Source organism: Hemibagrus wyckioides, linkage group LG23, assembly GCF_019097595.1.
Source record: "Hemibagrus wyckioides isolate EC202008001 linkage group LG23, SWU_Hwy_1.0, whole genome shotgun sequence".
NCBI classification, from domain to species: Eukaryota; Metazoa; Chordata; class Actinopteri; order Siluriformes; family Bagridae; genus Hemibagrus; species Hemibagrus wyckioides.
Window position 1 is genome coordinate 17,800,138 of NC_080732.1, and position 16,749 is coordinate 17,816,886.

Below are 16,749 nucleotides of genomic sequence, written 5' to 3' on the forward strand. Positions count from 1 at the left end.
ACACTGTTATACCCCACTACCAGCCTGAACTGTTGACACGAGGCAGCGTCCCTGCACCGTTATACCCCCACCACCAGCCTGAACTGTTGACACAAGTCAGCTAACTCACACTGTTATACCCCCACCTCCAGCTTGAACTGTTGATACAAATCAGTTTCCTCACACCTTACCCCCACCCACCAGCCTGAACTGTTAACAGGATTCAACTTCCCTGCACCTCACCGTTATACCCCCACCACCAGCCTAAACTGTTGACACGAGTCAACTTCCAACACAATTATACCCCCACCACCAACTGAAACAAGTCAGGTTGGGTCCTTTAATATTCTGAAACGGTTTTCCTACGCCCTTATACCCCCACCACCAGCCTGAACTGTTGACACAAGTCAACTTCCCCACACCATTATACCCCCACCACCAGCCTGAACTGTTGACATGAGTCAGCTTCCCAACACAATTATACCCCCACCACCAATTGAAACAAGTCAGGTTGGGTCCACTGATATTCTGAAAGCAGCTTTCCCGCACCCTTATACCCCCACCACCAGCCTGAACTGTTGATACAAATCAGCTTCCTCACACCATTATACCCCCACCCACCAGCCTGAACTGTTAACAGGAGTCAACTTCCCTGCACCGTTATGCCCCCACCACCAGCCTAAACTGTTGACACGAGTCAACTTCCCCACACCGTTATACCCCCACCACCAGCCTGAACTGTTGACATGAGTCAGCTTCCCAACACAATTATACCCCCACTACCAATTGAAACAAGTCAGATTGGGTCCATTGATATTCTGAAAGCAGCTTTCCCACACCCTTATAACCCCACCACCAGCCTGAACTGTTAACAGGAGTCAACTTCCCTGCACCGTTATGCCCCCACCACCAGCCTAAACTGTTGACACGAGTCAACTTCCCCACACCGTTATACCCCCACCACCAGCCTGAACTGTTGACATGAGTCAGCTTCCCAACACAATTATACCCCCACTACCAATTGAAACAAGTCAGATTGGGTCCATTGATATTCTGAAAGCAGCTTTCCCACGCCCTTATACCCCCACCACCAGCCTGAACTGTTGACACAAGTCAGCTTCCTCACACTGTTATACCCCACTACCAGCCTGAACTGTTGACATGAGTCAGCTTCCCAACACAATTATACCCCCACTACCAATTGAAACAAGTCAGATTGGGTCCATTGATATTCTGAAAGCAGCTTTCCCACGCCCTTATACCCCCACCACCAGCCTGAACTGTTGACACAAGTCAGCTTCCTCACACTGTTATACCCCACTACCAGCCTGAACTGTTGACACGAGGTAGCGTCCCTGCACCGTTATACCCCCACCACCAGCCTGAACTGTTGACATGGGGCAGCTTCCCTGCACCATTATACCCCCACCACCAGCCTGAACTGTTAACACAAGTCAGCTTCCTCACACTGTTATACCCCACTACTAGCCTGAACTGTTGACACAAGGCAGCGTCCCTGCACCGTTATACCCCCACCACCAGCCTAAACTGTTGACATGGGGCAGCTTCCCTGTACCATTATACCCCCACCACCAGCCTGAACTGTTAACACAAGTCAGCTTCCTCACACTGTTATACCCCACTACCAGCCTGAACTGTTGACACGAGGCAGCGTCCCTGCACCGTTATACCCCCACCACCAGCCTGAACTGTTGACACAAGTCAGCTAACTCACACTGTTATACCCCCACCTCCAGCTTGAACTGTTGATACAAATCAGTTTCCTCACACCTTACCCCCACCCACCAGCCTGAACTGTTAACAGGATTCAACTTCCCTGCACCTCACCGTTATACCCCCACCACCAGCCTAAACTGTTGACACGAGTCAACTTCCAACACAATTATACCCCCACCACCAACTGAAACAAGTCAGGTTGGGTCCTTTAATATTCTGAAACGGTTTTCCTACGCCCTTATACCCCCACCACCAGCCTGAACTGTTGACACAAGTCAGCTTCCTCACACTGTTATACCCCACCACCAGCCTGAACTGTTGACACAAGTCAGCTTCCTCACACTGTTATACCCCACCACCAGCCTGAACTGTTGACATGAGGTAGCGTCCCTGCACCTTTATACCCCCACCACCAGCCTGAACTGTTGACATGGGGCAGCTTCCCTGCACCGTTATACCCCCACCCACCAGCCTGAAATGTTGACATGAGTCAACTTCCCCACATCGTTATACCCCCACCCACCAGCCTGAACTGTTGACACGAGTCAACTTCCCCACATCGTTATACCCCCACCCACCAGCCTGAACTGTTGACACGAGTCAACTTCCCCACATCGTTATACCCCCACCCACCAGCCTGAACTGTTGACACGAGTCAACTTCCCCACATCGTTATACCCCCACCCACCAGCCTGAACTGTTGACACGAGTCAACTTCCCCACATCGTTATACCCCCACCCACCAGCCTGAACTGTTGACACGAGTCAACTTCCTCACATCGTTATACCCCCACCCACCAGCCTGAACTGTTGACACGAGTCAACTTCCCCACATCGTTATACCCCCACCCACCAGCCTGAACTGTTGACACGAGTCAACTTCCCCACATCGTTATACCCCCACCCACCAGCCTGAACTGTTGACACGAGTCAACTTCCTCACATCGTTATACCCCCACCCACCAGCCTGAACTGTTGACACGAGTCAACTTCCCCACATCGTTATACCCCCACCACCAGCCTGAACTGTTGACATAAGTCAGCATCTATGCACTGTTATACCCCCACCACCAGCCTGAACTGTTGACATGTCAGCATCTATGCACTGTTATACCCCCACCACCAGCCTGAACTGTTGACATGTCAGCATCTATGCACTGTTATACCCCCACCACCAGCCTGAACTGTTGACATAAGTCAGCTTTTATGCACTGTTATAGCCCCACCACCAGCCTGAACTCTTGACACAAGTCAGCTTCCTCACACAGTTATACCCCCACCACCAGACACAAGGCAGCTTGGGTCAATGGATTCATGCAGCTGATAGCAGATTCTGACCCAACTATCATTAGAAAATTAGAAATCCTGATTCTTTTATTCTGCCAATATTTTCTGGTCTCCCTGTAATCTGAAAAGCTACATTGATTTGTTCTGGGGTTCTGTTGTGCCTCTAGGTGGTGGAGGCATTACATTTGAAATAGATTTTAGGAATGCAGATGAGTAACATGAGGGAATAGACTTGTTGGCAGCAGAGGCATCCTGACTGATACCATTGCCATTGACTTCTTCTCGTTGTTTTTTTTTTTTCTTGATATAGTGCTAAGCTAAATGAAATAGAGAGGCTGATGAGAGAGTGAGTGGTGAAGCTCTGACTTGCTGTAGAAACAACCCACCCTTCTGCACACTACCATGTTGATTATTCTCCTACATCATATACAGAATGATTTTTACTACAGGGCTTCTGATTTTTAAGTAACCTCCACAAATCTCCTCCAAACATTCTAGGCATGCCTGTCACAAGTGAAACAAACGATCTGACAAATAATTACAGTTCTTACGGTACGGTACGTGCAAATTGATTAATGCAGCCATTAAATTCAGAGGTCCTGAAGGATCAGTCATGCATCAGTGCAGGAGTTTATTGTATCACCAGCAAAGAGATGAAATCAACTGTACTTTAGGGAACCCAGGAGAAATTTCATCCAGTGCCTACGTACTGTCAGAATGAAGAATTTTTTTTCTTTCCTTCAAGACCAATGGATATAACATTAATGACATCTCTGCTAGTTGTTGCCATGGCAGCAGGCAAGTGAGGAAACTTAACCTGTATGAGTTCTCTCAGAGCTTTGAAAGCCACAGAATAAATGTTATGCCTCAAACGTCTGCTAATTACCAGAAGCTTTTTGCTTGGTTGTGCAAAACAAGCTGTGCTAGGCTGAATGTGCTGAATGTACACATTTACGCTGTGGGAGGAGACCAATTCCGAGACATTTCCATGATTTTCAGGCAATTTTGTCCTTGTAATACTTATTTGTGCATTTCATTTCTATGGAATAGTTGTTTAAAAATCTCTGGTTAAAATATTTTTTATCTATTAAATAGGTTAAAAATAACAGGTTAGGGGTTTGCCCAGAATTAGCAAAAAAAAATGTGGTTAACTATTAGCCATGCTAATAGCATGAGAATATTTTTAAAAACTTTGGCTTTAAATTATTATTATTTAAATATGAATATATTATTTAAATATGTTTTGGATAGTTTTATGACAATTTTACATCCTATTGTTTTCCTTCTAGTCTTCTAAACAAAGAAAAACATCAGATATAAGGATTATTATTTTTGCCTTTTTTCCCATAAAAGCCTGTTATTATCTATATTTTGTGCAATTTTCAATAAATGCTCACAGCTGAAATGGAGAAAGATTAAAAGTGGGCCCTTGTAGGGCACTTAGTAGTTAGTGACCAAGAGATTTAGGCACCATATGTCATTTTTACTTTAGTTTTTTTTTTTTTTTGCATTATTTTAACGAACGTAAATTGCATTTCAGGATGGAGTCTAATTCAGGGCTATTTATAGGTTATGTACTTTCTGTTTTTACCTCCGAGATTTTTTTCTTTCCTGTCAAACAGAATAATAGTCATACATCCACTCATGCTCTGAAGGAGTGAATTCTGTCGCTGTTGCATTTTCACTAATGCGTCAGCGTCTAATGCGAGGCAGATGTTCACGGTGAAGCACATTAGTGCTCCTGCAAATTGAATTAAATGGATTCTTATGTGGCGTGCGCTGTGTTCACATGGCAACATTTCAAACCCTTCATTTCTGATCACTCGGGCTTTGGCAGGAAGGGATGAGCAGCCTGTAAAGCCAAGCATCAGGTGGAGAGAAAGAGACTTGAGAAGGAATGTCTTATTTAAGAGATCTGATTTGGAGATAACGTCTATGGGCGGGAACACGGGCGTGATTTCTATCGTCAAATGCTAATGCAAAAAAGTCTGAGAACTTTACTTTACATGGTATTTGACTCATTAAGGCTCATTACTCAGGTCAAGAATTCTCACTGGGAAGAACAAAATCCAGCATTGTAAAATCTCTGGAGAACGGATTGAGCTGTGAGGGATGCAGGAACAGTGGTGCAGTATTGCTTCTCTAACAGGATCTGCATGGAAGAGTCACCGTACCTGACCTTACCTGTGACCTCATGACAAAATCTAGGAGCTACTTATTGTTTGTTAATCAGCATTAAATTTCATTCAATTTCTAAATAATAAATGCTGGTAAAGTCACCAGAGAGATAGTGTAATAGTTGTACTTGGACTTTATGTGGGGCGGTGGTAACTCAAGTAGCTCAGGGTTGTTGACCGGAAGTTCGGGGTTCAAGCCCCAGCACAGCCAAGCTGCCACTGTTGGGGCCCTTGAGCAAGACCCTTAACCCACCCTGCTCCAGGGGTGCTGCATCATGGCTGACCCAGTGCTCTGACCCCAACCCCCAAGGATGGGATATGTGAAGAAAGAATTTCATTGTGCAGTAATGTATATGTGACAAATAAAGGCATTTTGACATAATAAAAGCATTTTGACATAATAAAAGCATTTTGACATAATAAAAGCATTTTGACATACATGAGCTAAAATAAATCATTAAAATAACTTATTAATAACATCAAGAATCTATGAATCTGTCACTTTATTCCCACTTGTTGATAATAAATCTATTGCTTTAGAAATGTGTAGATTTATGTCAGTTGTTATAAAAGCCTTATTTTGGAGTTAAGAAAATGTATAAGATAAGGTTGCTTGCAAAATGTCATTTATAGATGAAGAGAATCAACACAGGGTTGTGATTTCCAGGGACGGTCCGGACCAGACCTCACCTCAGCTTGGTCAGTTCAGTGGCAGCTCTCTACAGGAAGCCGTCTCCAGCACCTCCAACCACGTCCTCCTGAAATTCCACAGCGACTTCAGCACCAGCGGATTCTTCATTCTGCATTATCACGGTGAGCTCCCTTCCCTTCCTGCTTCATCATTTGCATCGTCTCCTGACCCGACACCTACATGTGATAGGTTGCATGTAAGAGCAGATGTTCTGGGAAATGATTTGTCTGGGTGATGATGCTAGTTTCCTGTGCTTGCTTGTTTGTGTTCACACCATTTTTGGACGTGTGTCAGAGATTTTTTCTTTTTTTCCCTGCTGGAAAATTGCTGTGGTTAAGGCAGCCATCATGATGACAGTCACTGCAGCTGCAGATGGTCAATAAATTACAGAAATATTACACAGGTGGATGGATGACGAAAACTTTGTGCACCCCTGACCATCATGGTTGCCTTTCTCAATCTTCCAGAACGTGAAATGTAATCATATACAGATTAAAAATAATTGGTCATTAATAAATTGGAAATTCTAATCGTTAGAAATTCTGGGAAGTGATGTTTTTGGAAATCACTGTAATTGCATGTTTTGATATATTTTTTACCACAAAGTGTGTTATTCCTCACAAAACCAAAGGTCCACAGAAGAACTCTTGCTAGTTATTTTTTTAAGAAGAAGAAGAAGCCAAACAAACCAGATAATGAAGCACAAAACAAACTGTTTAAAAAAAAAAGAGCAAAAAGCACTCAGGGGTTTAGCGAAGTTGCACAGTAGTGAAGAATCGGAGAAGATTGGAGAACTCAGCACTAATGTAGTATACAAATTATTTGCTTTTATGAGCCTGTACAAGAATCTGAAAACGTATAACAGTGATTTGTTCTCTTCATCTCATTTTCACGAGGAGACGGAAAGCGACTCGTAAAACTCGCAGGACCGAAAGCGCCTTCTAACCCTCTCGAGATCTCGTGCAGGACCGAATCCGGAGAGCGTGCTGAAAGAGGCAATTACTCGCTCACATGCCAATATCCTCATCAAATAAGCTCTGGAATAGCAGATTTCATCCCGAACCTATCGCGGCGACACAGTGGAGGAGAGACGCGTTACGAGCGGCGGTGTAGGGAAAGAAGAAAATGAAGTTTAAGAGCGAAGAAACGGAAACGTAGCTCTGGGACTGCCACCATTTCATTTTATTATCTTTTAAATTTGTAATGAGCTTTGCATTGTGAGCTCGTTATTGCGATTCCCTCCGCGCTCTAATGTTTTATGTGCAAAGTCCGAACGCATCAGCACAATCGGCTCTAATGTCAGGGATATTGTCCTCTCGCTTTTCTGCCTTTGGGGAAACACGAGCTGCTGTTAACCTGAGGAATGAACAACAAGATCTACTTTTGTTTTATTTATTTATTTATTTATTTATTTGACTTTTTAAAAGTTTCCTGGACTTTTAAATTAAAAACCAACCACAAAAAAACACACATAAAAATCCTGCGATGTTTTATAGAATTTAAAGTGAATTTTTAATCAGTTCTATCTGAGTTACTGCCACCACACCAGAGTTGATTATTTTCCTGTTCCAGCTCATCCTGGTGTGGTTTATTTCCACTTGCACGCCACTGTTTCCTGTTCTCGCCTACACCGATCAGGTATAACACTCTGAGCAGTGAGAGGTGAAGTGAATAACACTGATGATCTCCTCATCATGGCACCTGTTAGTGGGTGGAATATATTAGGCAGCAAGTGAACATTTTGTCCTCAAAGTTGATGTTAGAAGCAGGAAAAATGGACAAGTGTAAGGATTTGAGTGAGTTTGATGAAGGGCCAAATTGTGATGGCTAGACCACTGGATCAGAGCATCTCCAAAACTGCAACTCTTGTGGGGTGTTCCCGGTCTGCAGTGGTCAGTATCTATCAAAAGTGGTCCAAGGAAGGAACAGTGGTGAACCGGTGACAGGGTCATGGGCGGAGCAATGGAAGAAGGTGGCCTGGTCTCTTACCTAGGGAACACATGGCACCAGGATGCACTATGGGAAGAAGGCAAGCCAGCGGAGGCAGTGTCATGCTTTGGGCAATGTTCTGCTGGGAAACCTTGGGTCCTGCCGTCCATGTGGATGTTACTTTGACACGTACCACCTACCTAAGCATTGTTGTAGACCATCTACACCCATTCATGGAAACGATATTCCCTGATGGCTGTGGCCTCTTTCACCAGGATAAGGCACCGTGCCACAAAGCAGAAATGGTTCAGGAATGGTTGGATGAGCACAACAGAGAGTTTGAGGTGTTGACTTGGCCTCCAACTTCCCCAGATCTCAATCCAATCCAGCATCTGTGGGATGTGCTGGACAAACAAGTCTGATCCATGGAGGCTCCACCTCACAACTTACAGGACTTAAAGGATCTGCTGCTAACATCTTGGTGCCAGATACCCCAGCACACCTTCAGGGATCTAGTGGAGTCCATGCCTCAACGGGTCAGGGCTGTTTTGGCAGGACCAACACAATATTAGGCAGGTGGCCATAATGTTTTGCTTGATCGGTGTATGTTATAGCACCAATAAATGCTGACACTGTAGACTGCTTCCATAAATCTTAAATGCATGTTAAATCTCCCAAACTCTCCAATGATTCATCTATTTCTATATATGATTCCATAAGAATCCTTAAGAATCATTTTTTTCACGAGATATTTTTATTTAAACACATGATTCATATTTAGAAATGATTCATTTGCTTCCCGTGATTTGTTGCACTTGAATCATTTAATGTGCTTTTTTCTAGATGAGTCATTTATTTTCATATGATTCCTGATTCATTCAAGTGATTCATCTCTAGTTTTACTGAATGATTTTGAAATTTTTTATTTTCTTGTGATTGTATCCCTCCATTGAATTTTCGTTTTCCATTTTCGCAGGCAATATTTACACCATTTATATCATCATTTATGTTTTTTTTTGTTGTTTTTTACACGATTCATTTTTATTTAAATGTGATTTATTTCCACAAGAATTTTTAAATGTAATTCATTTCTTTTCCATTTGATTTCTTTGACATATTTTTTTAAATATTTCTTTCATGTGATTTTTACACAGTTTAGTTCTATGCACATGATCAACGGGATGTTTGAGACGAGTCATTTATTTGCAGATGTGTTTTTTACAAGATTTACAAGATTTTTTTCCACATGATTCATTTCTTTTCTCATATGATATGATTGATTTTTACTCTGTATTCATTTACTTTTTACGTCACTCTTTTATTCTGTGTATTTTTTCATATTGAATTCTTTTTTCAAGTTATTTATTTATTTATTTATTTATTTATTTATTCATTCATTCATTCATTCATTCATTCATTCATTCATTCATTCATTCATTCATTTATTTTTAAGTATGGCAGGTGGTTTGAATTTATTTATTTATTTATTTATTTATTTATTTATTTATTTATTTATTTAATGTCAATTTCTGTGGGGTTTTTTCCATAATGGTTTCTTCCATCCAGGCTAATTTTATTATCCTCTTCCTTTCCTTTTGGTTAAAAAAAAGATATATATCTGTAGATGATGAAGAGATGATTTCCATCACACGGATAGAAAGCCTCAGATTTTCCAGCTGATTAAATTCATCCTGCAGATTGAACTCATTATTATAGTTTGGACACGGCTTCAGCTGTGGTGGTGACCCCTGCCTGCCCTCTGACACACTTCCACCCTCATGTCATCATGCAGAAGTTTCTGGAACGTGTCTCGATGTTCCTCTGCCTCCTGCTGCCCACTGCTTCATGATCTGTCTTGAGTAGCAAGTTTATTCTGGGACATTTTTGTTGTTGTTGTTGTTGTTGTTTTGTGCACTGGTGCTTTGAGCACTGGTCTTAGACTTGTCTCACATTTCAGTCTCTCACTTCTTGTCTGTCACTTTTCTGTGTTTTTTTTAGCGTACCAGCTCCGTGTATGTCAGCCTCCTGCGCCTGTCGCTAACGCCGAGATCCTGACCGACGACGACGAGCTTGAAATCGGTAAATCCAAAACACGCACTGGTGTATGAAGTGTCAGTGTCTGATACACACCACTGTGACGTCAGACACGCCTCCTGCTTCTAGAAGCTTCCAGGATTTTTCTGTTTTCAACAAAAAAGGAAGTCAGGATGGATAAATTGGTCTGAGCAGCTTCATATTTTCAATATAAATAAATGAATAAATAAATAAAAGAATAAATAAGGTACTTTTTTAAAATAATAATAATAATAATAATAATAATAATAATAATAATAATAATAATAATAATAACAATAATAATAATAATAATAACAACAACAATAATAATAATAATAATAATAATAATAATAATAATAATAATAATAATAATAATAATAAATTCTGTTTCCAGAAGATTTTTCTTTTTTCAACAAAAAAAGCATCAGGAAGGATAAATTGGTGTAAGAGGCTTTATATATTTAAAATATAAATAAATAAATAAATAAATAAATAAATAAATAAATGAAGTACATCATTTTTAAATAATAATACTAATAAAAATAAAATATGGGAATAATAATAATAATAATAATAATAATAATAATAATAATAATAATAATAATAATAATACATTTCTGCTTCCAGAAACTTCTAAATTGGTCTAACGGGCTTCATATTTTTAAAATAAAAAAAAATAAATAAAAAAAATAAAAAAAAAATAAAAATAAAAATAAATAAATAAATAAATAAGGTACATTTAAAAATGTAAATGATGATGATGATGGATGCTGTCCTCTTGCTTTATTTGTTTTTCTTTTTTTGCATGTTTTTTAATGGAACTGGTATTTATGACTGTTTTTTATGATATGTAGAACTGTTATATGATTATTTTTGCTCTGCAGCATTTCTGATTCACTGCTCTGTATATACAGTATGTTCTAAACCACTCTGTAGGCAAGCTTCATTTATGTAGACGCACGTTACATAATCCAGTCTAATCCAGTCCAATCTAATGCACAAGGTTCAGCATCAGTGTTTCCATAACAACTGAGTGTGAGTCCTGTCAGCGCACTCGACCCTTCAATCACTCCGCCTGTGATTTAATTATTTCTGTCACAACAAAACTTCACGTAAGCGCAATGTAAACAGCGCTGTCCCGTTACCATGGCGACTCGGGTTACTGTAACAGAGCCAACCGAAGCTTTAAATCCTCACATCTTTAAGTAAAGACACAACACTGTGCTGTTATAGGAACATAATTAACAAATTACTTCCTGTTATCACTTAGGTTATAAGTGATAAAACTGTACCAACCTCCGTTTGCTCTTTGTTGCCATAGCAACTAGGAGTCAGTGTCCAATTCTGATCATATCTGTGACAGAATTCTCTTATTTAAGTTCATCTTCTTAAAAATTCATCTTCTTAAAAATATTACACACGTTATCCTCTGCCTTCTCATGTTACTTTCGACCCTCTGGGAATAACCGCACAATAATCAGAGATTTATTTTTAAAGCTTTTTTGTTTTCTTTTTCTGAATCCTAGTTGAATTTCCGATGAATACTAAACCCTGTGTCTGCTTTACTGGGGTTAGTTTCCATACAAACTCAAAGATCCCGACTGACGACGACGAGCTTGAAATGGGAAAATTCATCCATGGTTCCTGCTTCTAGAAGATTCCAGGATTATTTTTCCAGGATAGTTTTCATCCATAATAAATTTTACCATTAATGAATTGAGAAGCTTCATATTTTTAATCTAACTAACTAAAGAAAGAAAGAAAGAAAGAAAGAAAGAAAGAAAGAAAGAAAGAAAAAAAGAATGAATGAATAAATAGATACATAAATAAATAAATAAGTAAATAAATAGATAAATAATAAATAATGAATGAATGAATGAATAAATGAATGAATAAATAAATAAATAAATAAATAAATAAATAAATAAATAAATTATGCTACTAATATTAATAATAAAATTATTTATTTAAAATTATTCAAAAAGAAATATAGAAATAAATTGCTACTATACTACTACTACTACTACTACTAATAATAATAATAATGATAATGATAAACTCAAACCTACAAACTTTAAATAGTTAGCAGTAGCATGAACGTTGTGTGTACTGATATGACTCAGGTTTTCCTTGCGCCAGAAGAACATTGTGACCCGAGAACACATTCGTACGGTGAAAGTAATTAATCAGGTTTAGAGACTATTTTCGGATTATTGAAAGAATTACAGAGTGAACAAGTTGGACTCTGACATGGATCATTCTGGATTATTAACAGATTATTAAATGTTAGTGTTCATTTATATGATTGATTGTGTGTGTGTTTGTGTTTGTGTGAGTGTGTGTGTGTTTGTTTGTGTGTGAGTGTGTGTGTGTGTGTGTGTGTGTTTGTTTGTGTTTGTGTTTGTGTGTGTGTAAGCATTTTTTCTTTTGTCATCATTAGCGTTGTCCTTGTAAGCAGACAAACCTTGCTAATATACAAGTGTGTGTGTGTGTGTGTGTGTGTGCGCTCAACAGGAGATATCATCAGGTACCGCTGCCTTCCAGGCTTCACGTTGGTGGGCAGTGAGATCCTGACTTGCCGTTTGGGTGAGAGGTTGCAGATGGATGGCACTCCTCCAGTTTGCCAAGGTGAGCTTGGCAGTGACGCCTCATTTGTTCTTCACGCCGTTTTCTCATTAACGTCCTGTCCCGTGCGCTCGCTCAGCATTCTTCAGCCTCTTTAGTTTCACGTGTGACGGGTTTATGATCCTTAGAACCGCCGTCCGACTTTAATTAGAGGTTTTATCCGGGATAAAATAAAAAAACAAAAAGCTTTATTGTGGAACTGACATGGTGTGTGTTGTTGGGTTTCCTTTTTAAACTCTAATGTCCATGCAGTGGATTTCTCATCGAACCCTGGATCAACTGTGAAAGTGTGTTGTAAAATATCCGGTTAAAATATACGATGAGTCAGCGATTAAGAAACGGAGGAGATAGGAGATGGAGGGAATGTGATAAGAACTCACTTTTTTTTGTTTCAACTTTTTTACTCTCAAATTTTTGGCAAAATTTTAATTTCTTGACTAAAGAGTTAAATAAGGTTAAAAATAAAAGGACCAAACCGTCACTTACTGGATGTCCCTTCTCCCAAATATCTCCCACAGTGTGTTTACTTGTCTGTCTGTCTCTCTCTCTCTCTCTGTCTTGCTCTCTCTGCCTCTGTCTCTATCTGTCTGTCTCTCCGGCTCTCTCTTTCTCTCTCTCTTGTTTTCTCTGCCTCTGTCTCTCTCTGTCTGTGTGTCTGTCTGTCTGTCTCTCTCTCTCTGTATGTCTGTCTCTCTCCTCTCTCTCTCTCTTTCTCCGCCTGTCTCTCTCTCTCTCTTTGTCTTGCTCTCTCTCTCTTTCTTTCTCTCTTTCGCTCTGTCTTGCTTTCTCTGCCTCTGTCTCTCTCTCTCTGTCTCTCTCATTCTTCCCCCAAATACAACCAAGGGTGCCAATATTTTTAGTCTTCTGTAAAATCCTGTACACTCTTTCTTAGAGAATGCAAGCCTCACACCAGTGAATGTTTTTTTTTCTCTCTCTCTCCCTCTTAAACATCTCTCTACAGTATTTAGGATCTCCATTATGTTAAACCCTATGTAGGGATCAAGCAAAGTGAATAGACAGAGATATGGGATTTGTCCCAAATCAAATCACTGTTTAAATGGCATCAGGATTGTTTTTAGCTCCGCCCACATGCCCTGGTGCTAGAAACAGTAACAGGAACATATAGAGTTGTTGGTTGCAAATCCAAACTGTTCCACATCATCATCTTCTTTCCAGTGCGATGCCCCGACAACGAGGTGCTGTTCGACTCCACTGGCGTGATCCTGAGTCCAGGCTTCCCGGAAAATTACCCCAACCAGCAGATATGCTCGTGGATGATCAGCGTAGAGAAGGGCTACAACATCACGCTGCACTTCGAGCTCTTCCAAACCGAGAAGGAGTTCGACATCCTGGAGATCTTTGACGGTAAACATCAGAAACCTCCATATACATACACCCTGATTATATACCTTCCATTATAGCAGCTATAAACAGTCTTTCTCCTCACCAGCATCAGTTCTTCTTTCTGTCTACTGAAATTAATAAGACACAAAAATGCAGTGTCATGTTCCCAAAAAAACACTGGAGACTCCTTACAGAAACTCCCATGTGTACACGTTACTATAGCAACGATTGTTGTTTTTTCCTGTGATATCCGGGACCTACAGGTCTTTAAATGAATGATTCATTTTTATCGGCTGATTGTGATCATGATCGCATGATTTAATAATTTGTAATAAATATTAATAATAATCATGATGAAACATCCTCGTCCTTGTCCTCGTCCTCGTCCTCACTCATTTCCTCATCCCGTGTTTAGAGCAGTAAGTCTGGACACACTAGATGCCGGATTGCTGATTGGAAATTATTATCATGATATTTATTATTCTGAGACGCATTTAAAATGTCATTAGACGGTAATTACTTAAGTGCGCACTATTAGCAAATTACCCTATTACTCACCATCGATTAGTAGGTCGTTAAATGCCCAGGGAAGTCACAGAGCCCCAGAGGAGCAGCAGATGAGGGGTCAGTTTTAGTCACTCTTTATACACCTGCTTCAGGACGGGCCGACGGTCCGAGTCTAAAACTTAAAGCATCAGGGTTTGTGGTTGTTTTGCACAGAATCTCTTTCTCTCTATCTCTCTCTCTCTCTCTCTCTCTCTCTCTCTCTCTCTGTCACTCCAGCTCTCTCACTGTATGTTTCTCTCTGTATGCCTGTCTCTCTCCTTTCTCTCTCTCTCTCTCTCTCTCTCTCTCTCAAAGACACCTGCGTCTCTGGTTTGCGTGTGAACAGAGGTGTGTTGCATCAGGACGCTATGACAGACGCTTCAGTAGAGACGGAGATTCTTCCTCACGCTGTCTTGCACCGATTGTTTACGCTCTTAGATCCGGTCACACATGAGTCACTTTAAAGGAACACTGTGATCATAAAACTAGGAGATTATACACATATATTACACACTTTATATACACTCACTCATGATGATGATGATGATGATGATGATAAGGCCCCAGTTATTGTTTCCCAGTGCTGTTTTGAGTATTCAGAGTCAAGCCGCTGCTCAAATCAGAAAGGTCTGAGGTTGAGATCTTCAGCACTGGACCCTAAGCACCTTCTATTAATCCAGGATAAAATATCCAGACAACTGTGTGTGTGTGTGTGTTTTTCCCACTCAGGACCTAACATCTACAGCCCGAGCGTGGCGGTGTTGAGCGGCGAACAGGCCGTGCCCTTTACCCTGAGCACCACGGGTCACCAGCTCCTCCTGCGCTGGTCCTCTGACCACGGCACCAACCGCAAGGGCTTCCGCATCACGTACGTGGGTGAGTATCAAAGTATGTATCCCCCCCGATTGGTAATTCTTTCTCAGTCGCATGCGTGTCTCACGTTCGCGCGTGTGCATCTGTATGTCCTGGCCACGTGTCCCTCATCCCGTCCTGTTTGTAAGCTCATGACTTGTCTTTCCATTTGTTCTGTGTTTTGTGCTTGTGGATGTTTTAGAAGTTAATATAGTGAGATTATATAATATGTAATATATACACATATATCACATGCACTCACACAGGGACGAGAAATGTGTGTGTGTGTGTGTGTGTGTGTACTCATACAGTATGTAGAGAAAAGTCTGTTTTTATTTCACTCATTAATGCCATTTTTAATCTAAATGATATTTATGAAATAATTACAGCACAGTGAAGTAATTAAAATAAAATAAAATAATTCCAGATTAATTTTTTTAATAATATCTGCTGGATACACCCTGCTTTTAATGGGTGGTGAAATAAAAACAGCACGCTTACTCCGCTTCGGTTCATTTCTTTCCACACCCGAGCTCTTCCAGTATATTTCTCATCTCCGTACGTTTATCTGTAGCGATGTACTGCAGCACCCCCGACTCTCCGCAGCACGGCTTTGTGGTCAGTCAAACCGGCGGCCACGTGAACAGCGTGGTGCGCTGGGCCTGCGATCGAGGATACAGGCTGATTGGGAAAAGCATGGCCATGTGCAAGAAGACCGAATTCGGCTTTCTGACCTGGGATACGTCCGTGCCGGCATGCCAAGGTACCACATCTCTTTAAAGCTTGAAAAAAAAATAGCTTAAAAATTATAAGAAAAAAATGTGGAAAATTTAGCTTTAGCCTCAGGACAAATTTTATTTTATTGTATTAATTTGACATTGTATCTTTAGGGTAAAAAAGAGGTTTCTTTTATTATCCAGTAAAAAAAGGATATGATCAGAAGATGTTTTTGCCTGAAAAAAAAAATCGGCAAATAATTGAGAAAAATTGTAAGATTTAAGATTAAATCAAGATCAAAATGGTTAGCATGAAACTTTTATCTTCAGATTGTTCTTTTATGTTTCCTTGTTCTTTTTCATTTTTTTATTTTTCCTATTTTATTTTATTTTATTTTATTTTATTTATTTAAATCTGGAGCAAGTTACCTCAATATTCTCTATAGTTATTGTTCTATAAAGAATACATACAAAATTTATTTATAAATAGAATCTATATATATATATATATATATATATATATATATATATATATATATATATATATATATATATATATATATATATATATATATATGTAGAATATTATATAGTAATATTTTTGCATATTCAGGGTTTAGTTACGCATCTGCTTACGTCTGATTTTCTGGCTTCCCCATTCAGATTATTAAAATCTCATGTAGAGTTTTCTTCCAATGAGGTTTTCCAGTGGAGGTCATGGAATATTAATGTGTTTCGCAGGACATGAGCTGTTTAATCCTTCTCTTGTAAAGAAAACCTGCCCGTGGCACAGTATGAAGGACAGACTGAT

At 39.9% G+C, this 16,749-nt stretch overlaps 1 protein-coding gene across 5 annotated transcripts in view; it reads left to right on the top strand.

Moving 5' to 3' along the window:
* csmd3a (CUB and Sushi multiple domains 3a) overlaps positions 1-16,749 on the top strand; it is a 289,841-nt gene that overhangs the window by 190,774 nt on the left and 82,318 nt on the right. For 4 of the 5 annotated variants that reach the window (XM_058376410.1, XM_058376411.1, XM_058376409.1 and 1 more), the window contains 6 exons: positions 5,848-5,993; positions 9,799-9,879; positions 12,370-12,483; positions 13,657-13,845; positions 15,100-15,258; positions 15,797-15,985. In XM_058376410.1, the coding sequence (XP_058232393.1) occupies positions 5,848-5,993; positions 9,799-9,879; positions 12,370-12,483; positions 13,657-13,845; positions 15,100-15,258; positions 15,797-15,985 (878 nt within the window). The remainder of the gene's footprint in view (positions 1-5,847; positions 5,994-9,798; positions 9,880-12,369; positions 12,484-13,656; positions 13,846-15,099; positions 15,259-15,796; positions 15,986-16,749) is intronic. The other variant, XM_058376412.1, reaches the window with a different exon arrangement.